General features: G+C 47.2%; 1 protein-coding gene and 1 pseudogene across 1 annotated transcript; both read right to left on the minus strand.

The window, feature by feature from the left end:
• Positions 1-5,534: 5,534 nt before the first annotated feature.
• Positions 5,535-6,132, minus strand: LOC141020964 (uncharacterized; annotated as a pseudogene).
• A 14,829-nt stretch (positions 6,133-20,961) lies between these two features.
• LOC109739596 (uncharacterized) lies at positions 20,962-23,714 on the minus strand. Its single transcript, XM_020298681.3, has 3 exons — positions 23,427-23,714; positions 23,272-23,324; positions 20,962-21,227 (listed from the first exon to the last, which is right to left on the minus strand). The coding sequence occupies exons 1-3, from the start codon at positions 23,515-23,517 to the stop codon at positions 21,108-21,110; spliced, it is 264 nt and encodes an 87-aa protein (XP_020154270.1). The 5' UTR covers positions 23,518-23,714; the 3' UTR covers positions 20,962-21,107.
• Between the last annotated feature and the right edge of the window lie 1,742 nt (positions 23,715-25,456).

Raw genomic sequence — 25,456 nt, forward strand, 5'->3', positions numbered from 1 at the left:
ATTCACCCAAAACTTGAAAACTTCACAACACAAAACTTACCAGGAAATCTCGTAAACTCCGTTACCGGAAGAAAACAAAAGACCACTTCAAGGTACTGTAATGAACTCATTCTTTATTTATATTGGTGTTAAACCTACTGTATTCCAACTTCTCTATGGTTTATAAACTATTTTACTAGCCATAGATCCATCAAAATAAGCAAACAACACACGAAAAACAGAATCTGTCAAAAACAGAACAGTCTGTAGTAATCTGTAACTAATGCAAACTTCTGGAACTCCAAAACTTCATCCAAAATAGGATGACCTAGACAATAATTTTATTGATCAGCAGCAATTTGAATCAATATTTTATCACGTTCTGGTGATTTTTAACAATTATTTTCGTGAACATAAAGTTTCTGGAATTTACAGCAAGATCAAATAACTATCATCCAAGAAGGTCCTATAGGTTAAACTTGGCACAAACACTAATTAAAACATAAAAAGACATCTAACCAGAGGCTAGATCAAATATTTATTCCTAAACAGAAGCAAAAAGCAAAAAAACTAAAAATAAAATTGGGCTGCCTCCCAACAAGCGCTATCGTTTAACGCCCCTAGCTAGGCATTGATAATTTTAATGATGCTCACATAAAAGACAAGAATTGAAGCACAAAAGGAGCATCATATAGCATGTGAAAAACACATCTAAGTCTAACATACTTCCTATGCATAGGCATTTTATAAGAAAACAAATTATCATAGCAAGCAAAAATTAGCATATGCAAGGAAGAAGAAAGAGACGATAGCAATCGCAACATGACGAGAGGTAATTTAGTATCATGAAAATTTCTACTACCATATTTTCCTCTCTCATAATAATTACACGTGGGATCATAAGCAAATTCAACAAAATAGCTATCACATAGAATATTTTCAACACGATCCACATGCATGCAAAGTTGACACTCTTCCAAAATAGTGGGATTATCATTAAATAAAGTCATGACCTCTCCAAACCCACTTTTATCAAAAATACCATAAGATTGAATATTCTCCAAATATGTGGGATCTAAAGTTGACACTCTTCCAAACCCACTTTCAATATTATTGCAAACACTATTATCAATCTCATATTCATCATGGGGCTTAAATAAATTTTCAAGATCATAAGAAGAATCACCCCAATCATGATCATTGCAACAAATAGAGGACATAGAAAAACTAGCATCCCAAGCTTAGGGTTTTGCATAATATTAGCATAATTTACATCAATAGAATTTATAATAAAATCATTGCAATCATGCTTTTTATTCAAAGATCTATCGTGAATCGCTTCATAAAGTACTTCATCACAATTTTCAGATTCACAAATTTCAAGCAAAACCTCATAAAGATAATCTAGTGCACTCAACTCACTAGCAATAGGTTCATCATAATTGGATCTCTTAAAGAGATTAGCAAGTGGATGAGGATCCATAACTTTTAGCAAGCGAAGATGCAAGCAAAAAGAAGGCACATGGTAACACGAGCAAACAGAAGGACGAACGGAAGAGGAGCAAATAAAACGGCAAGGGTGAAATGGGGGAGAGGATAACGAGAGGCAAATGGCAAATAATGTAATGCGGGAGATAAGGGTTTGTGATGGGTACTTGGTATGTTGACTTTTGCGTAGACTCCCCGGCAACGGCGCCAAAAATCCTTCTTGCTACCTCTTGAGCACTGCGTTGGTTTTCCCTTGAAGAGGAAAGGGTGATGCAGCAAAGTAGCGTAAGTATTTCCCTCAGTTTTTGAGAACCAAGGTATCAATCCAGTAGGAGGCCACGCACGAGTCCCTCGCACCTACACAAACAAATAAATCCTCTCAACCAACGCGATAAGGGGTTGTCAATCCCTACACGGTCACTTACGAGAGTGAGATCTGATAGATATGATAAGATAATATTTTTGGTATTTTTATGATAAAGATGCAAAGTAAAATAGAAGCAAAATAAAAAGCAACGGAAATAGCTTGTTGATGGAAGATTAATATGATGGAAAATAGACCCGGGGGCCATAGGTTTCACTAGTGGCTTCTCTCAAGAGCATAAGTATTACGGTGGGTGAACAAATTACTGTTGAGCAATTGATAGAATTGAGCATAGTTATGAGAATATCTAGGTATGATCATGTATATAGGCATATCGTCCGAGACAAGTAGACCGACTCCTGCCTGCATCTACTACTATTACTCCACACATCGACCGCTATCCAGCATGCATCTAGAGTATTAAGTTCATAAGAACAGAGTAACGCTTTAAGTAAGATGACATGATGTAGAGGGATAAACTCATGCAATATGATATAAACCCCATCTTGTTATCCTCGATGGCAACAATACAATACGTGCCTTGCTGCCCCTACTGTCACTGGGAAAGGACACCGCAAGATTGAACCCAAAGCTAAGCACTTCTCCCATTGCAAGAAAGATCAATCTAGTAGGCCAAACCAAACTAATAATTCGAAGAGACTTGCAAAGATAACCAATCATACATAAAAGAATTCAGAGAAGATTCAAATATTGTTTATAGATAAACTTGATCATAAACCCACAATTCATCGGTCTCAACAAACACACCGCAAAAGAAGATTACATCGAATAGATCTCCACGAGAGAGGGGGAGAACATTGTATTGAGATCCAAAAAAAGAGAAGAAGCCATCTAGCTAATAACTATGGACCCGAAGGTCTGAGGTAAACTACTCACACATCATCGGAGAGGCTATGGTGTTGATGTAGAAGCCCTCCGTGATCGATGCCCCCTTCGACGGAGCTCCAGAACAGGCCCCAAGATGGGATCTCACGGGTACATAAGGTTGCGGCGGTGGAATTAGGATTTTGGCTCCGTATCTGGTAGTTTGGGGGTACGTAGGTATATATAGGAGGAAGGAGTACGTCGGTGGAGCAACAGGGGGCCCACGAGGGTGGAGGGCGCGCCCTAGGGGGGGGGGTAGGCGCGCCCCCACCTCGTGCCCTCCTGGTTGATGTCTTGACGTAGGGTCCAAGTCCTCTGGATCACGTTCGTTCCGAAAATCATGTTCCCGAAGGTTTCATTTTGTTTGGACTCCGTTTGATATTCTTTTTCTGCGAAACTCTGAAATAGGCAAAAACAACAATTCTGGGCTGGGCGTCCGGTTAATAGGTTAGTCCCAAAAATAATATAAAAGTGTATAATAAAGCACAATAATGTCCAAAACAGAATATAATATAGCATGGAACAATAAAAAATTATAGATACGTTGGAGACGTATCAAAGCTCAGACACACGCTCAATAGTTGTATGCTGAGGCCGAAACATAGGAGACATAGATATTGTACCTGGGATCCACTTATCGTTCCAGGTTGATATGGAGGAGCCATCGCCCACTCGAAAGATCAGTCCGGATCGAAGGGCTTCCCTCCCCGCCATGATCGCCCTCCAAGTGGCCGACACTGACTTGGGTATAGTAGCATTCATGAAGTCAGTGTCGGGGAAGTAACGGCCCTTCAAAACTCTTGCCAAAGGGAATTCGGATTGGTGAGGAATCGCCATCCGTGTTTGCCCAGCATAGCAAGATTGAAAAGATGCGGGTCTCTGAACCCCATCCCGCCCTTGCACTTGGGTGTAGCTAGCTCCTTCCAGGATACCCAATGCAATGATTTCTTGTCAAGAGAGCTACTCCAAAAATATTTGGCCATTGGTGAAGTAAGACTCTTACAAACTTTCTTGGTCAGTAGGAATGTGCTCATTGGATATGTAGGAATTGATTGACGACAGATTTGAGAAGAGTTTCTCGACCTGCACACGCCAATAATTTTTCCGACCAGCCTTGTATTTTCCCGCGAGCTCTTTCGCTGATATGATCAAATGTGCCGCTGGTAATCCGACCCACAGCAGTAGGGAGCCCCAGTTATTTCTCACTGAATGCTTGCACATGAATATTTAATGTTGCTTGCACAACCTGCCTCAACGAATCAGGAGTGTTAGTACTGAAGTATATTGAACTTTTATCACGATTAACACTTTGGCCCGAAGCCTCTCCATAAATTCTGAGAATCTCATTGAGTCTGAGAGCACTTGGATTACTTGCATTGATGAAAATCAAGCTATCATTCGCAAATAATAAATGTGTGACCCATGGTGATTTATAACTCACCCTCAGACCATGCATGCATTTTGACCATGAAAGTTTACTTACATGCCACTATCAAATAAACCGGTTCCTTGTATGGTATATTTAGGTGATGGTTATTGTGAATTCCCTAATGTACCTACCTTCTTCTTCTCTCTTACCCGCAAAAAAAACTTTTCACTTCTCTCACCACTATATAGGCTCGTTAAATCCGAGTTAGTAGAGAGATCAAAATTGCTATTTTTCACTTTGTACTGTAATTATAAAGAAAATCTCTCTCCTGAGCAACGCTATCTTTAAGTAAAAATTCTTACGGATTGAATTTATGAAACAAGGTAGTTGGTCACGGTGGAAACCAGGGGGAGCAATAGTGAAAATCAGACAGGGTTTGTGGGGATAAAGACACATACATCTTTTTTTTTCGCGAATAAAAGACACATACATCTGTAAGTCTAGCCCGTAACCAAGCCTCGGGTAACTCTGGTAAGCGATCCATTTTTTTGAACTTGAACATGTAGCGGGCTAGCGGCAAGGCGTGTGAGTGTAAAATTGATAGGGATGTCTCATCATGTTTCCTATACTCCTTGAACGAGTTGAGCCACCTCTTTTGGTCGCCTCAGGGCGGCAGCTGATCGCCCCACAAAAGTGTTTCTTTTCAAATAATTTGGTGCCCCTGCGCAAAACCGAGACGGAGCAAACATTCAAAGCAACCGAACTATACATCCATCTTTACAGGGCAAGCATAACGTGTTGTTGCCGCACCCTTCTCCCTCCCTCACCGGAGCACTACCCCTCTCTCTCTATGCACTTGAGGAAGAAGAGGACTGGAGGAAGAAGAAGGACACAGGGACACAAGAGTATTCCGGCGCACGTACGCCACCCGCCGCACCAACGGCGTTCTTTTTTTCTCCTGAGCACGTACTCAGCACTCCAGACTACAACATGCGGGGTCAATACTTATACACGGGCACACACACACGCACTAAGCTAGCTGACCTGATCCATCTAACAAACTCATGCATGCATGCAGCTGGACGCAGCTAGCGCCCACGCAACGCCCGCCCGCCGAGCTCCACGCGCGCGTACAAGATCTCCTGGAGACTCGGCGCGAGCCGCTCCTCTTCCGCTGCTTTCGCCCAGCCCTGACGCCCACTGCGCCACGCCCCGCGCTCCTCAGCTCCTGCGCCTGTCGCGCACGCACGTCAACGGGACGCAACTGGTTCCAGCGCCCGGCACGGCCACACCCCGCGTGTCCGTCTTAGCAACCCACACACCAGGTCACGTACGCACGCGAACCAGGCTGCCACGGCCGAGCCCGACGCGTTCACCACGCGCACGCACGCGCATTGCGTCCCGGGCTCGCCACGGCTTATTCCCAACACACACCCCCTAAGCCGTGGCCTAGAGGAGTCCGTCATCGCCGACGTTGCCGTTCACCAGCAGCGCCTGCTCCGCCGCTGGCGCCTTCCTCAGCTTGGGGCAGTCCCTCTTGAAGTGGCCGCGCTCGCCACACTTGTAGCAGCGCCCGTGCCGGTTCTCGCGGCTGCTCGATGCCACGCTCTTGTTGTCGTCGTCGTCCCGAGCAACGCCGTGTCGACGCTCGCGCGCTGCCCACTGTGCCGCCGTCATGAGGAGCTGCTCACCCCCGCGCTCGCCGCCGTCTTGTCCACGGCGCCGAACCCGCTCGTCGAACGCGCGCAGCCGCCCGAGCGCCTCGTCGAACGCCATCGTCGTCACGTCGTGGAACTGCTCGATGCCGGCGACGACGGGAAAGAGCCGATCTGGCACCGTATCCAGCAGCTTCTTGACGAGCGCCGCGTCGCCCAGCGTCTCCCCGAGGTTGGCGTACCTCGCCGCCATCGCCGCGAGCCTCCCGCCATACACGTCGAGCTCCTCGCCGTCCGCCATCTTCAGGCGGTCGAATTCGCCGCGCAGCGTCGCCAGCCTCGCCGCGCGGACCCGATCGGCGCCGACGAACCTCACCTTCAAGGAGTCCCATACCTCCCTGGCGGTGAGCTTCGTCGACACCTGCAGCAACACGTCCTCCGGTAGCGCTCCGAGCAGCAACGCGCGAGCCGTCTTGTCCTTCTGCGCGTTCACCGCTGCAGCGCCCGGCGCCACCGCCTCCCACACGGTGTGCACGTCGAGGATGGCCTGCGCCTTGATCGCCCAGACGGTGTAGTTGTCCACCGTGAGCATCGGCATCGCCATCGACGCCGATCCGCCCGCGCCTCCGCCATGAGGGATGAGCGCCATGGTCGCCGGTGATCGCCCGAACCGAAGCTCTGTATACCAATTGTTGTTGCCGCGCCCTTCTCCCTCCCTCACCGGAGCACTACCTCTCTCTCTCTATGCACTCGAGGAAGAAGAGGACTGGAGGAAGAAGAAGGACACAGGGACACAAGAGTATTCCGGCGCACGTACGCCACCCGCCGCACCAACGGCGTTCTCTTTTTCTCCTGAGCACGTACTCAGCACTCCAGACTACAACATGCGGGGTCAATACTTATACACGGGCACACACACACGCACTAAGCTAGCTGACCTGATCCATCTAACAAACTCATGCATGCATGCAGCTGGACGCAGCTAGCGCCCACGCAACGCCCGCCCGCCGAGCTCCACGCGCGCGTACACGATCTCCTGGAGACTCGGCGCGAGCCGCTGCTCTTCCGCTGCTTTCGCCCAGCCCTGACGCCCACTGCGCCACGCCCCGCGCTCCTCAGCTCCTGCGCCCGTCGCGCACGCACGTCAACGGGACGCAACTGGTTCCAGCGCCCGGCACAGCCACACCCCGCGTGTCCGTCTTAGCAACCCACACACTAGGTCACGTACGCACGCGACCCAGGCTGCCACGGGCCGAGCCCGACGCGTTCACCACGCGCACGCACGCGCACCGCGTCCTGGGCTCGCCACGGCTTATTCCCAACATAACGAAAGTATGCATTTGGCCAGACATTCAAATAAACCCTATATCTAGAAATCCATCATTGGCCACTTGCCTCTATAGGAGCCGGGAAGTGCGCAACTGAAGCCGAAGACTCAGCGGCATCGTCGTTGTCTTGTGTCTCCATAGTGGCCTTGCCCATGTCGTCGTCATCTATTTCCGCAGCAACATGGTCGATGGTCTCCATAGTGGCCTTGCCCATGTCGTCGTCATCTATTTCCGTAGCGACATGGTCGATGGCCATGTCCATATCTTCGTGGTCGTCCACAACCTCCTCGGTGGCAACACTGGTGGCCATGCCCGTATCATCATCGTCCTTATTCACAACTTGCATCACCAATGGCCTTATCCATGTCATCATCATCGTCCTCAACCTCCTCGGTGGTAGAGTCGATGGCTTTGTCCACGTCACCATCGTCCTCTGTCTCTCCATCGGCGTCATTGGGCATGTCCAGGCAAAATTTCGTGTTTTGACCCTTTTGCAATACAAATTCAGGATCTGACCCCGGTTGGGAAAATATTCGGGATTTGAACCTTTTTCATACCGCCAGGTGCTCTGGCGGTAGGGTTAGACAGGCTATGGCCAGGGGCCCTGGCGGTAGGGTACTAATCCATGTCAGCACGCGGAGACGCCCGCCGTCCCCCTCCGTCGCACCCTACCGCCAGGGCACCTGGCGGTAGCCTGTTTAATCCTACCGCCAGAGCCCCTGGCGGTAGGGTCCGGACAGTTATTTCGCCCGAGACCCCGCGCCCCTGCCCATCTCCCCACCCTCCCCCCCCCCGGCCGGCAGTTCCTCATTTTCTTCTCCAACTCGCCCCTCTCTCCCTCTCTCATCTTCTCCACTCTCCCCCTTGGATCTTCGTCGTTTTTGCGGATCGAGATGGCCCCGAAGAGAGAAACGTAAGCTCCTCCAATCCCTCCAATTAGTTTTTGCAAACTTGCTTCCAATTCGACGCATTATTTGCTTGAAATCCCTCATATTTTTGAACTTAGATTGGATTTTTTTTTCACCTAAGATTTTTTTAGCTTGATTGTAGTTCTAGTTCTTAGTTCTTTAGTAACTAGTGGTATTGAATATGAAATCTAATAAATAGTTCATATGTTAGTGTGAAGATGAACCCTAGTTCATAAATTTTTTTGTTAAAAAAATTATGATGCAATGCATGTGGGAGGTGTGGGAAATATGCCCTAGAGGCAATAATAAAATGGTTATTATTATATTTCCTTGTTCATGATAATTGTCTATTGTTCATGCTATAATTGTGTTATCCGGAAATCGTAATACATGTGTGAATACATAGACCACAACATGTCCCTAGTGAGCCTCTAGTTGACTAGCTTGTTGATCAACAGATAGTCATGGTTTCCTGACTATGGACATTGGATGTCATTGATAACGGGATCACATCATTAGGAGAATGATGTGATGGACAAGACCCACTCCTAAGCATAGCACAAAGATCGTGTAGTTCGTTTGCTAGAGCTTTTCCAATGTCAAGTATCATTTCCTTAGACCATGAGATCGTGTAACTCCCGGATGCCGTAGGAGTGCTTTGGGTGTACCAAACGTCACAACGTAACTGGGTGACTATAAAGGTACACTACAGGTATCTCTGAAAATGTCTGTTGGGTTGACACGGATCGAGACTGGGATTTGTCACTCCGTATGACGGAGAGGTATCTCTGGGCCCACTCGGTAATGCATCATCATAATGAGCTCAAAGTGACCAAGTGGTTGGTCACGGGATCATGCATTACGGTATGAGTAAAGTGACTTGCCGGTAACGAGATTGAATGAGGTATTGGGATACCGACGATCGAATCTCGGGCAAGTAACGTACCGATTGACAAAGGGAATTGTATACGGGATTGATTGAATCCTCGACATCGTGATTCATCCGATGAGATCATCACGGAACATGTGGGAGCCAACATGGGTATCCAGATCCCGCTGTTGGTTATTGACCGGAGAGTCGTCTCGGTCATGTCTGCGTGTCTCCCGAACCCGTAGGGTCTACACACTTAAGGTTCGGTGACGCTAGGGTTGTAGAGATATTAGTATGCGGTAACCCGAAAGTTGTTCGGAGTCCCGGATGAGATCCCGGACGTCACGAGGAGTTCCAGAATGGTCCGGAGGTGAAGAATTATATATAGGAAGTCCAGTTTCGGCCACCGGGAAAGTTTCGGGGGTTACCGGTATTGTACCGGGACCACCGGAAGGGTCCCGGGGGTCCATCGGGTGGGGCCACCTATCCCGGAGGGCCCCGTGGGCTGAAGTGGGAGGGGAACCAGCCCCTGGTGGGCTGGTACGCCCCCCCTTGGGCCTCCCCCTGCGCCTAGGGTTGGAAACCCTAGGGGTGGGGGCGCACGCCACTTGGCTTGGGGGGGAAGCCACCCCTTGGCCGCCGCCCCCCTTGGAGATTGCATCTCCCAGGGCCGGCGCCCCCCCAGGGGCCCTATATATAGTGGGGGGGGGGAGGGGGGGCAGCTGCACCACAGCCCCTGGCGCCTCCCTCTCCCTCCCGTGACACATCTCCCTCCCCCCGCAGCGCTCGGCGAAGCCCTGTCGGAATCCCGCTACTTCCACCACCACGCCGTCGTGCTGCTAGATCTCCATCAACCTCTCCTTCCCCCTTGCTGGATCAAGAAGGAGGAGACGTCGCTGCTCCGTACGTGTGTTGAACGCGGAGGTGCCGTCCGTTCGGCGCTCGGTCATCGGTGATTTGGATCACGACGAGTACGACTCCATCAACCCCGTTCACTTGAACGCTTCCGCTCGCGATCTACAAGGGTATGTAGATGCACTCCTTCCCTCTCGTTGCTAGTAAACTCCATAGATGGATCTTGGTGATGCGTAGAAAATTTTAAATTTCTGCAACGATCCCCAACAGTGGCATCATGAGCCAGGCCTATGCGTAGTTTCTATGCACGAGTAGAACACAAACTTGTTGTGGGCGTAGATGTTGTCAATTTTTCTTGCCACTACTAGTCTTATCTTGTTTCGGCGGCATTGTGGGATGAAGCGGCCCGGACCGACCTTATACGTACGCTTACGTGAGACAAGTTCCACCGACTGACATGCACTAGTTGCATAAGGTGGCTAGCGGGTGTCTGTCTCTCCCACTTTAGTCGGAACGGATTCGATGAAAAGGGTCCTTATGAAGGGTAAATAGAAATTGGCATATCACATTGTGGTTTTACGTAGGTAAGAAACGTTCTTGCTAGAAACCTATAGAAGCCACGTAAAAACATGCAACAACAATTAGAGGACGTCTAACTTGTTTTTGCAGCATATGACTTGTGATGTGATATGGCCAAAAAGGATGTGATGAATGATATATGTGATGTATGAGATTGATCATGTTCTTGTAATAGGAATCACGACTTGCATGTCGATGAGTATGACAACCGGCAGGAGCCATAGGAGTTGTCTTTATTTTTTTGTATGACCTGTATGTCATTGAATAACGCCATGTAAATTACTTTACTTTATTGCTAAACACGTTAGCCATAGAAGTAGAAGTAATCGTTGGCGTGACAACTTCATGAAGACACGATGATGGAGATCATGGTGTCATGCCGGTGACGAAGATGATCATGGCGCCCCGAAGATGGAGATCAAAGGAGCAAAATGATATTGGCCATATCATGTCACTATTTGATTGCACGTGATGTTTATCATGTTTTACATCTTATTTGCTTAGAACGACGGTAGCTTAAATAAGATGATCCCTCACTAAAATTTCACGTAAAGTGTTCTCCCTAACTGTGCACCGTTGCGATGGTTCGTTGTTTCGAAGCACCACATGATGATCGGGTGTGATAGATTCTAACGTTCGCATACAACGGGTGTTGACGAGCCTAGCATGTACAGACATGGCCTCGGAACACACGCAATACACTTAGGTTGACTTGACGAGCCTAGCATGTACAGACATGGCCTCGGAACACGGAAGACCGAAAGGTCGAGCATAGTCGTATAGAAGATACGATCAACATGAAGATGTTCACCGATGTTGACTAGTCCGTCTCACGTGATGATCGGACACGGCCTAGTTAACTCGGATCATGTTTCGCTTAGATGACTAGAGGGATGTCTATCTGAGTGGGAGTTCATTGAATAATTTGATTAGATGAACTTAATTATCATGAACTTAGTCTAAAATCTTTACAATATGTCTTGTAGATCAAATGGCCCACGTTGCCCTCAACTTCAACGCGTTCCTAGAGAAAACCAAGCTGAAAGATGATGGCAGCAACTATACGGACTGGGTCCGGAACCTGAGGATCATCCTCATAGCTGCCAAGAAAGATTATGTCCTAGAAGCACCGCTAGGTGAAGCACCCATCCCAGAGAACCAAGACGTTATGAACGCTTGGCAGTCACGTGCTGATGATTACTCCCTCGTTCAGTGCGACATGCTTTACATCTTAGAACCGGGGCTCCAAAAGCGTTTTGAGAAACACGGAGCATATGAGATGTTCGAAGAGCTGAAAATGGTTTTCCAAGCTCATGCCCGGGTCGAGAGATATGAAGTCTCCGACAAGTTCTTCAGTTGTAAGATGGAGGAAAACAGTTCTATCATCGAGCACATACTCAAAATGTCTGGGTTACACAACCGCTTGACTCAGCTGGGAGTTAATCTCCCGGATGATGCGGTCATTGACAGAATCCTTCAGTCGCTTCCACCGAGCTACAAAAGCTTTGTGATGAACTTCAATATGCAGGGGATGGAAAAGACCATTCCTGAGGTATATTCAATGCTGAAATCAGCGGAGGTGGAGATCAAAAAGGAACATCAAGTGTTGCTGGTGAATAAAACCACTAAGTTCAAGAAAGGCAAGGGTAAGAAGAACTTCAAGAAGGACGGCAAGGGAGTTGCCGCGCCCGGTAAGCCAGTTGCCGGGAAGAAGCCAAAGAATGGACCCAAGCCTGAGACTGAGTGCTTTTATTGCAAGGGAAGTGGTCACTGGAAGCGGAACTGCCCCAAATACTTAGCGGACAAGAAGGTCGGCAACACCAAAGGTATATGTGATATACATGTTATTGATGTGTACCTTACCAGTACTCGTAGTAGCTCCTGGGTATTTGATACCGGTGCGGTTGCTCATATTTGTAACTCAAAACAGGAGCTGCGGAATAAGCGGAGACTGGCGAAGGACGAGGTGACGATGCGCGTCGGGAATGGTTCCAAGGTCGATGTGATCGCCGTCGGCACGCTACCTCTACATTTACCTACGGGATTAGTTTTAAACCTCAATAATTGTTATTTAGTGCCATCTTTGAGCATGAACATTGTATCAGGATCTCGTTTAATTCGAGATGGCTACTCATTTAAATCCGAGAATAATGGTTGTTCTATTTATATGAGAGATATGTTTTATGGTCATGCCCCGCTGGTTAATGGTTTATTCTTAATGAATCTCGAACGTGATGTTACACATATTCATAGTGTGAATACCAAAAGATGTAAAGTTGATAACGATAGTCCCACATACTTGTGGCACTGCCGCCTTGGTCACATTGGTGTCAAGTGCATGAAGAAGCTCCATGCTGATGGACTTTTAGAGTCTCTAGATTATGAATCATTTGACACATGCGAACCATGCCTCATGGGCAAAATGGCCAAGACTCCGTTCTCCGGAACAATGGAGCGAGCAACCAACTTATTAGAAATCATACATACTGATGTGTGCGGTCCAATGAGTGTTGAGGCTCGCAGAGGCTATCATTATGTTCTCACTCTCACTGATGACTTGAGTAGATATGGGTATGTCTACCTAATGAAACACAAGTCTAAGACCTTTGAAAAGTTCAAGGAATTTCAGAGTGAGGTTGAGAATCAACGTGACAGGAAAATAAAGTTCCTACGATCAGATCGTGGAGGGGAATATTGAAGTCACGAATTTGGCACACACTTAAGGAAATGTGGAATAGTTTCACAACTCACGCCGCCTGGAACACCTCAGCGAAATGGTGTGTCCGAACGTCGTAATCGCACTCTATTGGATATGGTGCGATCTATGATGTCTCTTACCGATCTACCGCTCTCATTTTGGGGCTATGCTTTAGAGACTGCCGCATTCACTTTAAATAGGGCTCCGTCGAAATCCGTTGAGATGACACCGTATGAATTATGGTTTGGGAAGAAACCTAAGCTGTCGTTTCTAGAAGTTTGGGGATGCGATGCTTATGTCAAGAAACTTCAACCTGAAAAGCTCGAACCCAAGTCGGAAAAATGCGTCTTCATAGGATACCCTAAGGAAACCATTGGGTATACCTTCTACCTCAGATCCGAAGGCAATATCTTTGTTGCCAAGAACGGATCCTTTCTGGAGAAAGAGTTTCTCTCGAAAGAAGTGAGTGGGAGGAAAGTGGAACTTGATGAGGTGATAGTCACCCCTTTCGAACCGGAAAGTTGCGCAGCGCGGGAAGATGTTCCTGTGGTGCCTGCACCGACTGGGGAGGAAGTTAATGATGATGATCATGAAGCTTCAGATCAAGTTACTGCTGAACTTCGTAGGTCCACAAGGACACGTTCCGCACCAGAGTGGTACGGCAACCCTGTCATGGAAATCATGTTGTTAGACAACGGTGAACCTTCGAACTATGAAGAAGCGATGGCGGGCCCGGATTGCAACAAATGGCTTGAAGCCATGCAATCCGAGATAGGATCCATGTATGAAAACGAAGTATGGACTTTGACTGACTTGCCCGATGATCGGCGAGCGATAGAAAACAAATGGATCTTTAAGAAGAAGACAGACGCGGATGGTAATGTGACCATCTATAAGGCTCGACTTGTCGCTAAGGGTTATCGACAAGTTCAAGGGGTTGACTACGATGAGACTTTCTCACCCGTAGCGAAGCTGAAGTCCGTCCGAATCATGTTAGCAATTGCCGCATTCTATGATTATGAGATATGGCAAATGGACGTCAAAACGGCATTCCTTAACGTCTTTCTTAAGGAAGAATTGTGTATGATACAGCCGGAAGGTTTTGTCGATCCTAAGAATGCTAACAAGGTATGCAAGCTCCAGCGCTCCATCTATGGGCTGGTGCAAGCATCTCGGAGTTGGAACATTCAATTTGATGAGATGATCAAAGCGTTTGGGTTTACACAGACTTATGGAGAAGCCCGTGTTTACAAGAAAGTGAGTGGGAGCTCTGTAGCATTTCTCTTATTATATGTGGATGACATACTATTGATGGGAAATGATATAGAATTCTTGGAAAGTATAAAGGCCTATTTGAATAAGTGTTTTTCAATGAAGGACCTTGGAGAAGCTGCTTATATATTAGGCATCAAGATCTATAGAGATAGATCAAGACGCCTCATTGGTCTTTCACAGAGTACATACCTTGACAAGATATTGAAGAAGCTCAATATGGATCAGTCCAAGAAGGGGTTCTTGCCTGTATTGCAAGGTGTGCAATTGAGCACGGCTCAATGCCCGACCACGGAAGAAGATAGAGAAAAGATGAGTGTCATCCCCTATGCCTCGACCATAGGGTCTATTATGTATGCCATGTTGTGTACCAGACCTGATGTAAACCTTGCCGTAAGTTTGGTAGGAAGGTACCAAAGTAATCTCGGCATGGAACACTGGACAGCGGTCAAGAATATCCTGAAGTACCTGAAAAGGACTAAGGATATGTTTCTCGTATATGGAGGTGACGAAGAGCTCGTCGTAAAGGGTTACGTCGACGCTAGCTTCGACACAGATCTGGATGACTCGAAGTCACAAACCGGATACGTGTATATTTTGAATGGTGGGGCAGTAAGCTGGTGCAGTTGCAAGCAAAGCGTCGTGGTGGGATCTACATGTGAAGCGGAGTACATGGCGGCCTCAGAGGCAGCACAAGAAGCAATCTGGATAAAGGAGTTCATTACCGACCTAGGGGTGATTCCCAATGCGTCGGGCCCGATGACTCTCTTCTGTGACAACACTGGAGCTATTGCCCTTGCCAAGGAGCCCAGGTTTCACAGGAAGACCAGGCATATCAAGCGTCGCTTCAACTCCATTCGTGAAAGTGTTCAAAATGGAGACATAGATATTTGTAAAGTACATACGGACCTGAATGTAGCAGATCCGTTGACTAAACCTCTCCCTAGAGCAAAACATGATCAACACCAGAACTCTATGGGTGTTCGATTCATCACAATGTAACTAGATTATTGACTCTACTGCAAGTGGGAGACTGTTGGAAATATGCCCTAGAGGCCATAATAAAATGGTTATTATTATATTTCCTTGTTCATGATAATTGTCTATTGTTCATGCTATAATTGTGTTATCCGGAAATCGTAATACATGTGTGAATACATAGACCACAACATGTCCCTAGTGAGCCTCTAGTTGACTAGCTCGTTGATCAACAGATAGTCATGGTTTCCTGACTATGGACATTGGATGTCATTGATAACGGGATCACATCATTAGGAGAATGATGTGATGGACAAGACCCAATCCTAAGCATAGCACAAAGATCGTGTAGTTCGTTTGCTAGAGCTTTTCCAATGTCAAGTATCATTTCCTTAGACCATGAGATTGTGTAACTCCCGGATGCCGTAGGAGTGCTTTGGGTGTACCAAACGTCTCAACGTAACTGGGTGACTATAAAGGTACACTACAGGTATCTCTGAAAGTGTATGTTGGGTTGACACGGATCGAGACTGGGATTTGTCACTCCGTATGACGGAGAGGTATCTCTGGGCCCACTCGGTAATGCATCATCATAATGAGCTCAAAGTGACCAAGTGGTTGGTCACGGGATCATGCATTATGGTACGAGTAAAGTGACTTGCCGGTAACGAGATTGAACGAGGTATTGGGATACCGACGATCGAATCTCGGGCAAGTAACGTACCGATTGACAAAGGGAATTGTATACGGGATTGATTGAATCCTCGACATCGTGGTTCATCCGATGAGATCATCGCGGAACATGTGGGAGCCAACATGGGTATCCAGATCCCGCTGTTGGTTATTGACCGGAGAGTCGTCTCGGTCATGTCTGCGTGTCTCCGGAACCCGTAGGGTCTACACACTTAAGGTTCGGTGACGCTAGGGTTGTAGAGATATTAGTATGCGGTAACCCGAAAGTTGTTCGGAGTCCCGGATGAGATCCCGGACATCACGAGGAGTTCCGGAATGGTCCGGAGGTGAAGAATTATATATAGGAAGTCCAGTTTCGGCCACCGGGAAAGTTTCGGGGGTTACCGGTATTGTACCGGGACCACCGGGTGGGGCCACCTATCCCGGAGGGCCCCGTGGGCTGAAGTGGGAGGGGAACCAGCCCCTGGTGGGCTGGTGCGCCCCCCTTGGGCCTCCCCCTGCGCCTAGGGTTGGAAACCCTAGGGGTGGGGGCGCACGCCACTTGGCTTGGGGGGGAAGCCACCCCTTGGCCGCCGCCCCCCTTGGAGATTGCATCTCCCAGGGCCGGCGCCCCCCCAGGGGCCCTATATATAGTGGGGGGGAGGGAGGGCAGCCGCACCACAGCCCCTGGCGCCTCCCTCTCCCTCCCGTGACACATCTCCCTCCCCCCGCAGCGCTCGGCGAAGCCCTGTCGGAATCCCGCTACTTCCACCACCATGCCGTCGTGCTGCTAGATCTCCATCAACCTCTCCTTCCCCCTTGCTGGATCAAGAAGGAGGAGACGTCGCTGCTCCTGCTAGATCTCCATCAACCTCTCCTTCCCCCTTGCTGGATCAAGAAGGAGGAGACGTCGCTGCTCCGTACGTGTGTTGAACGCGGAGGTGCCGTCCGTTCGGCGCTCGGTCATCGGTGATTTGGATCACGACGAGTACGACTCCATCAACCCCGTTCACTTGAACGCTTCCGCTCGCGATCTACAAGGGTATGTAGATGCACTCCTTCCCTCTCGTTGCTAGTAAACTCCATAGATGGATCTTGGTGATGCGTAGAAAATTCTAAATTTCTGCAACGATCCCCAACAGGAGGACTTGATTGTAGTTTTATGATGCATGTTGATATGATGATATGAAGATGTTGTTTTGAAAATTTTGTTTAAAAATATGATGATATGATGCATGTTGGAGTATTTTTTTTGGTATGATGCATGTTGATATGATTTGATCCATCATGTGTACTAGATGTTGTTGGAGGAATATGCTTAAGATTTTATTTTGATATGTTTTTGATATGATTTGATTTCATTTTTTTGTTTATGTATGCTTATGCTTATGATGCTTTTGTTTATGAAATTTTATTAAGGCGGGCACCTCTTGCGGACAACATCGGCCCACGGTACTTCATGTTTGACTACGCATTCGACAAGGGTCATCGTGGCCGTTTCATAGAGAACGGAGAGGTAAGTAATATGAATGAAATATTGATAAAAGTTTTCAGATTGATGAAAATAATTTCCTAACTTTTGGTGTTCACTTTTTGACAGATGCTCCAGCCACTGCGCATGAGGGGGCACGGGGTTCATGGGCATATGGACTACGACGAGCGCTACGCGCCGTTCTTCAAGAAAGCCCGACTGTTGGGTTTCGTGTTGCAGTTCAAGCATCAGCCGCCGACGCTTGTCCACGCAGCTCTGACAGCTTTGATTGACCGGTGGCGACCGGAGACCCATTCTTTCCATCTCCCATGCGGGGAGATGACGGTGACCCTCGAGGATTGGTCGATGATTACTGCCATGCCGATCGAGGGTCATGCACTTACCGGGCGAATGGAGAGGACCAACTGGCAGGAGAGGGTTACCACCCTCATCGGCGACTGCCCCGGTGCTAAGGGTAACTATACATCCGGTGTGTCGTTGCCCTGGCTTTCGGAGCACCAGAAGACATGCTCCCCAAGACGCCGATGAGATGACTGTGGAGTGGTACGCGAGGGCCTACCTGTGGTATCTTTCTCACGGAGGTCGTGTTTCAAGACAGCTCCGGAAACTCTGCCAATTGGTCGTATTTGTTCTTCCTAGCGGACTAGGATGCAGGGTACAGTTGGGGGACCCCATCTCTCGCCTACCTATACCGTTCGGTAAGAGAGTATCTAATTGCCTACCTACGAAAGTATGTCCATGACATTTTGTTATATCTGATCCTCATTTGATTTTTTGCAGCTTGACGACACAACGCAAAGGACGGGAGACAAGTCCAATATGGGTGGCTTTGTCTGGGCCTTCTCCATTTGGATGTGGGAGCGGCTGCCGGTGAGGCGTCCTGAGAAGATGCCAAGACGCCCATGGGGTGCCTATAGCGAAGACGGCGACGAGACTCGACACCCCACCGTAGCTTACGAGTGGGACGTTGTCAAACTCTACATGGGCCTAAACAAGACTTCGTACAAGACCTACACCAACGAGTTGGACGCTTTGACGCATAAGCAGGTATATGAACTCGCTCAACACCTTTCTCTTTGATTCCACTTTTGACCGAGGGTGGAACTCACCAACGTATATGTAATAGGTAAACTGGTGGCCGTATCATGACCGAGAGTGGGACTTTGATCTCAACGCGATGTGCGATGAGGACCGTGGTCTCTGGCGGTGCATCGTGCCCATGATCTGTGTGTACGCCGTCGAGTGGCACTTGCCACACCGCATGGCCACGCAGTTTGGGGTATATCAGCATACCCCACCGGGCCCGCCCACCGATACCGGTGGCCACGCGCTCCACCTGTGAGCGCTTTGTTCTCCGTACCCATGATTTCATTGCGTGGCGACTTTATTATGATGTTTCTTCTGGCCTATGCCTTGCAGGATGAGCCGACAGAAGAACCAGTCGATCACAGACTGGGGAGAGGAGCATAAAACTCATGTGACTGAGTGGAACCGACGGAGGTACCGGAAAGACGTGGAGTGGAAAGTGACTGACTGGGATGCTTACCTGGACCGACACATGAGGTGGTACGATGATGGCCAGAAGCACCGTCTTCCTCTCAGGCCTAGGTGGACGGAGGAAGACATCGCGGAGCTGGAGAGGGGTGACCCCGAGGAAGAGGCCTACCAGACCGGCATCAGAGACATGCACAGTGGATTTAGGGAGTTTACACCCCTCATCAACAGAGTGGTAAGTTTGAACCGACGGTTGTATTTAAATTATTGTATTCGTCATCGTGACTGACTTATGCCGTTGCAGTCTGGTGATCTGAACAGATGCATCTTTGGAGCCTCAGATGCACTAGGTGATGCCCCCGGGAGCGTACAATCTGAGAACAAAATGAGGGGGACGATAAAGGTACAATTTCAGCCTTCTCGGAACAGATGCATCTTGTTCACTTGCAATCGTAAACCTGACACTTATTATGCCCTTGTTTCATTGTGAGTGCAGAAGTTCGTGAAGCGTTGTCGCAAGCTAGTAGGGCTGCTTGGGTGTGCTGGAGCTGGGTCGGTTGAAGCTTATCGGCCTATAGCCATACAGGGTCACATCAGCTCATCGAGCCATGTTCCCTCGTCGTCTAGGTTGGTTGAGGAGGAGGAGGAGGAAGAGGATGAGGAGGAGGAGGAGGCCACACATGAAGAAGGGGAGGATGAGGAGGATGAGAGCAACGGGGAAGAGGAGTACGATGAAGATTATGGACCTCCACCAACTCAATCATCTCAACCACCTCAGCCGCCGAAGAGGAATCCGAAGAAGAAGGATTTGCTGAGTCCGGACCCTTTTCAGAGACTGGTTACTCGACGGCCCAAGAAGAAGACTGGAGAGACTCGTTCAAAGAGTAACGAGGACCGTACCTCCAAGAGGGGAAGGAGCAACTGATTCTGCTCTTCGATAGTTGGCTCTTGTAGTTGGAACTCCATTTGTGAAACGGTGTGTTTGCTACTTGTGTGTTGGAACTCCGTTTGTAACTTATTTGTGGAACGGTGTGTTTGCTACTTGTGTGGCTATGTGGAACTCCGTTTTCTAATTAGTTGAACTCCATTTGCTATTTGTGGAACTATTTGTGGAACTCCATTTGCTATTTGTGGAACTATATTATCTTCAAGTTTTATTAATGTGTATGTGATGCCCAAGTTTAATTATTTAAGATCTGTGATATTGCTGTTATATTGATTTTGAAAAGAAGCAAACAATTGAACTTGAAACAACAAAACACAGGACCCTACCGCCATGGACCCTGGCGGTAGGGTTAGACAGCCTACCGCCAGGGCCCTTTCATATTTCGTCACAGAAGGTTTGCGAGGCAAAACCCAGCCACACCCTACCACCAGGGGCTCTGGCGGTAGGGTACTTATCCACGTTAGCTCGGGCAAACGGCCGCCGTCCCCCTCCGTCGCACCCTACCACCAGGGCTCCTGGCGGTAGGCTGTGTAACCCTACCGCCAAAGCCCTTGGCGGTAGCGAAAGGGTCAAATCCCGAATATTTTGCAAACCGGGGTCAGATCCTGAATTTGTATCCAAAAGGGTCAAAACACGAAATTTAGCCGCATGTCCATATCTTCATAGTCAAATTGTGGCTGCTCTCTCCCAGACATTGCGCCGGACACCTTACGTGCATCGCTGTCTGAGGGCGCCATTGCAGGAGGAAGGTGATGGAAAGCTTACTGGATGTAGGCAGATAGAATACAGTGCAGAAAAGGCCGAGACTCTGTAGGCGGAGAGCTCACGGTGCAGAAAAGGCAATGACCGGACAACACAGGCGCATTGGCTGCAGGGAGAGTACCGATACGACCACAATCTCTTGGACGGAAGGAGCCGAGGCAGTGAGCGAGCAGGGATGCAGATGTCTTTGGTCTTTGGCGGCAGTTTATGAAAGGAAGTTTACTCCCACCAAGATCCCATGCAAGATTTGGAAGTTATACAGTTTTGAGAGACGGGCTAGAGAGTTGTGGTAACTCGCAAAAGTGTGACATCGGAGAAGGCTTTGAGGCTACAGATAATCTAGCCTTTTAGCATCCCGAAAAGAGATTCACAGGACAAAACTTGGATTTCACAAAACTGGTTACAGATTACAACATGTAGAGTGAACTAAACATACTCTCTTCATGAAAACATGATCATTTCACACACTGGTCTTGTATTGTGCATCGCAGTAAGCAACATAAGCCTCCAGCCTACTGCTTTGAGTTGGAAGTATCCACGTCGGACTTAACTATGCTGAGGTCGCCACCTTCTTTACTAGCCTTATTTGCAGCTTTTATTTCGTTCGCGTGGTTGATGAACTTTGTGAGGTCCTGAAAATTCATAAATTGTATTGACTGTTAGCAAAAACAAAATCGATATATGAACCACATTACAAGATCATTAAACAAATACAATGTTTTAAATCAGAAGTTACGATAAATTCAAAGGCCTGATCTGTTTTTCTTGATTGCAAACTAGTTGGTTCATAGTATGTTATTGCCCACTAGTTGATTCACAGCAAACTGTTAAACTCAAATGTCAAAGGATCGCGCTATTGGCCTTATTGGATGGGAAGTATTGTAGTGCGGCTTACAAAGGAAAGGAAAGAAAAAATGATGTTACCATGGTGTGCACACTCTGTGATAAAGAACACAGATAGACTGTACAGAAATAAAGAGACAAACTACCTTTATGGCTACAATGAAAACCCCCACCAAAACAACAATCGCGAAATGTATAAACGGATCCTAAGATTTATGTCTGCGTGTATATGGGTGTCTTCGCCGCCGTCTTGATATAAACAATGATTCATGCCTCCGCCGCCGCCGTCTTGGGGCGTTTCTTAGTGCGTCTGTGCTGGGCTTGTTGTGCTGTGCCCACAGCGGAACTTCGGTCTGTGTGTGTTTGTGTGTGTGTGTGTTGGACCCTGCCTGCGGTGGCGTTGTGTGGGTGTGTTCCGTGTTCCGTTGTTACCTTGTTACTCTGTGCTTGGTGGTTGCTTTATTTATAAAGCGGGGCGAAAGCCTTTTTCGGTATATGGGTGTCTTCGACAATAGATACAACAATGATGATCACTGTAGAATGGGTAAACTCTATAGATCTAACGCCTTTCTTGCACTAATGAAAGGGGTTACTGATATTACACTGATTTTTTGGAGCTCACAACACAAAGAAAGCATACAGAATCATGCTAAATAAATTTCAACCTAAGTATCGGTAGTTCAAAATATTGTCTTCTACAATCTACACACACAGGTCAATTATCATCCAGTTTTCATGCTGGATTATTGCGAGTATGAATCTGGATCATACTTTTGAATCAAGTCTCGTCCTATATAAAGGACTATCATGTAGTAACAAGTTTAAACAAGCAAAGAAATAAACAAATAAACAAAAGTTCTCTGAGCCTCAGACACTGGCCAGGGACGAGCCCTGTCGCTGGATTGTTGGGGGCGAGTGCAATATCGCGGTCTACAGACCTTTACCCTACCCAACTTATCTCATCGTGGATCAAGATTCGTAACAGTATGACACTACAAACTTTACATGGTCAATGAAATACCAGTCTTGTTGTGATAAATGGAAATTGGGAAACCCAATAAAGCTAAAATGGCAAGTAGTATGAATTTATGGATTAAACCAGAGCTAGGCAGATATGTAGAATGTCGAAAAGCAACACAGTTCTCAAATTCCACATCAGGTGTTACAGGAGATAGGTAATACATTAATTTGGAGGCATCCTGAAGGAAAGTGCATCGATGAACCCGGGTACATATGAACCCACTTTGAAAAACACGTTTCTAAATGCTAAACAAATCTGAAACAGGTTACACGGGTACGTCTTCATGTTTTATGTGCGTGCATAAAGTTTCATGGAAAAATAACTTTCTTTTGTGGCCTGTGCAAAAAAGACAAAAAATTGTGTCGTAAAACGCTATTTAGAAGCATTGAAATTTGTCCTTTTTACGGAGACAAAACGAAAAAACATTTTTTCACAAAACTTTGTGCCGCGCACACACATTTGTGAACATGTATGCGTGGACTTTTCTTTTAAAATTTTCAACATTTTAAAACGTGCTTAAAATGCATTTTTCAAAAAGTGGGTGCATATGCCCCTGGGTTCAGGAGGTGCCGACTCGCATCCTGAACCATCAACTAAAACACAACAGCTAGTAAGATGTAAGATACGTATATTACAGGTGTTGGCAAACAAATTCAGAAAAAGTCAGTTCAGATTGGCATTCGTGGCGGCCTCTCTGCACAATCGCCTCTGCTGCAACCTAATTACACCAACCAATGTTGATTTTCCTAACGGAAGACGGCGCATCCTGACTCCTGACCGATAGGGCGATAAATTTACAAGCTGTAACATACCTTGTCGGCGTCCATGTCCTTGGTGCACTTGGTCGGCTTCACGGCCCTCTTCCCTACAGGAATCCATCAACCAGCCAATCAAACAAACAAGCGAGCAAGCATACGGCACCATCAACGACGCAGAAAAAGCAAAAGCAGTCGGCAGGGGCACAAACCTTTGCGGATGTGGGGCGCCTTGCCATGGCGGCTGGGAGGGATATACTTCTTCTTGGTCTGCCCCTTGAACATGGTCTGCTTCTGCGTCATCTTCTCCGCCTCTTCGATCCAGCAGTCGCCGCGGGTTGTGGTGTTCTGGGACGGGGATTGCTGGATTTCGGCTGAAACGTAGAGCCGCGGCTATGGGGGTCGGGGATACGCGGCGGCTGCGTGCTTGCCTAGGGTTTCGGCTTGGCTGGGAAGGTAGCCCAGTTGGAGGCCTTTTCTAGGACGAAGCCCAGATGGAGGTCTAGTTGTTTCTAATTTATGTAGTCCCTCCGTTTTTTTTAAAGGGTACTCCTTCGGTGTGCCTTTAAAAAAGACCCTGATAAGTATCATATGTGTGGCAGAAAGCAATTCCGTCCTAATGTTTTTTTAGACAACTTTAGTTATATGAGGATAGCAATTTTTTTTTGAAAAACATCAACTTTATTAATTAAAAATAATTGTTACATCGTCTGTAAGAAGGGATACAATATTTTTCAGAGGCTCCTCGATCCAGTCCCTTGCCATGGAATATTTTACTAGTCTAACAAGCTCATGTGTTACTTTATTCGCTTCTCTGTTACAAAATTCAAAACTACTAAGAGGAAAATAACAAGCCATAAAATAACAATCATCAAAAACTGCCACTGCTGCTCCTGATGATTGCCCTCCGTTTTCCATTGTGTCAATGACCTCCATATTGTAAGAATTAATAACGAGACGATTGCAGCCCGCCTTTTGTGCCAACAACAAACCATACCTAAGTGCTAGTGCTTCCGCTGTCAAAACATCAGCACATCACTCAATCTTCCAATTTCCGCCAACAATAAAATTTTCTTTATCATCCCTGAGAACTGCACCAGCTGTGCCCCTTAAGATATCATGATCAAAATAAGCATCCACATTCAGCTTTGTAAACCCCATAGTGAAGGAAATATGCCCTAGAGGCAATAATAAAGTTGTTATTTATATTTTCCTTATATCATGATAGATGTTTATTATTCATGCTAGAATTGTATTAACCGGAAACTTAGTACATGTGTGAATACATAGACAAACAGAGTGTCCCTAGTATGCCTTTATTTGACTAGCTCGTTAATCAAAGATTGTTAAGTTTCCTAACCATGGACATGTGTTGTCATTTGATGAACGGGATCACATCATTAGAGAATGATGTGATGGACAAGATCCATCCATTAGCTTAGCATAATGATCGTTTAGTTTTATTGCTATTGCTTTCTTCATGACTTATACATATTCCTCTGACTATGAGATTACGCAACTCCCGAATACCGGAGGAACACCTTGTGTGCTATCAAACGTCACAACGTAAATGGGTGATTATAAAGATGCTCTACAGGTGTCTCCGATGGTGTTTGTTGAGTTGGCATAGATCAAGATTAGGATTTGTCCGAGTATCGGAGAGGTATCTCTAGGCCCTCTCGGTAATGCACATCACTATAAGCCTTGCAAGCAATGTGACTAATGAGTTAGTTGCGGGATGATGCATTATGGAATGAGTAAAGAGACTTGCCGGTAACAAGATTGAACTAGGTATGATGATACCGACGATCGAATCTTGGGCAAGTAACATACCGATGACAAAGGGAATAACGTATGTTGTTATGCGGTTTGACCGATAAAGATCTTCGTAGAATATGTAGGAGCAAATATGAGCATCCAGGTTCCGCTATTGGTTATTGACCGGAGATGTATCTCGGTCATGTCTACATAGTTCTCGAACCCGTAGGGTCCGCACGCGTAACGTTCGATGATGATTTGTATTATGAGTTATCTGTTTTGGTGACCGAAGTTTGTTCGGAGTCCCGGATGAGATCACGGACATGGCGAGGAGTCTCGAAATGGTCGAGAGGTAAAGATTGATATATTGGACGAAGGTATTCGGACACCGGAAAGGTTTCGGGCCGTTTTGGATAGTTATCGGGGAACCGAGGGGTTACCGGAATCCCCCGGGGAAGTTATGGGCCTTAATGGGCCATAAGGG

Source organism: Aegilops tauschii, chromosome 3 (assembly GCF_002575655.3).
Source record: "Aegilops tauschii subsp. strangulata cultivar AL8/78 chromosome 3, Aet v6.0, whole genome shotgun sequence".
Lineage (NCBI taxonomy): Eukaryota > Viridiplantae > Streptophyta > Magnoliopsida > Poales > Poaceae > Aegilops > Aegilops tauschii.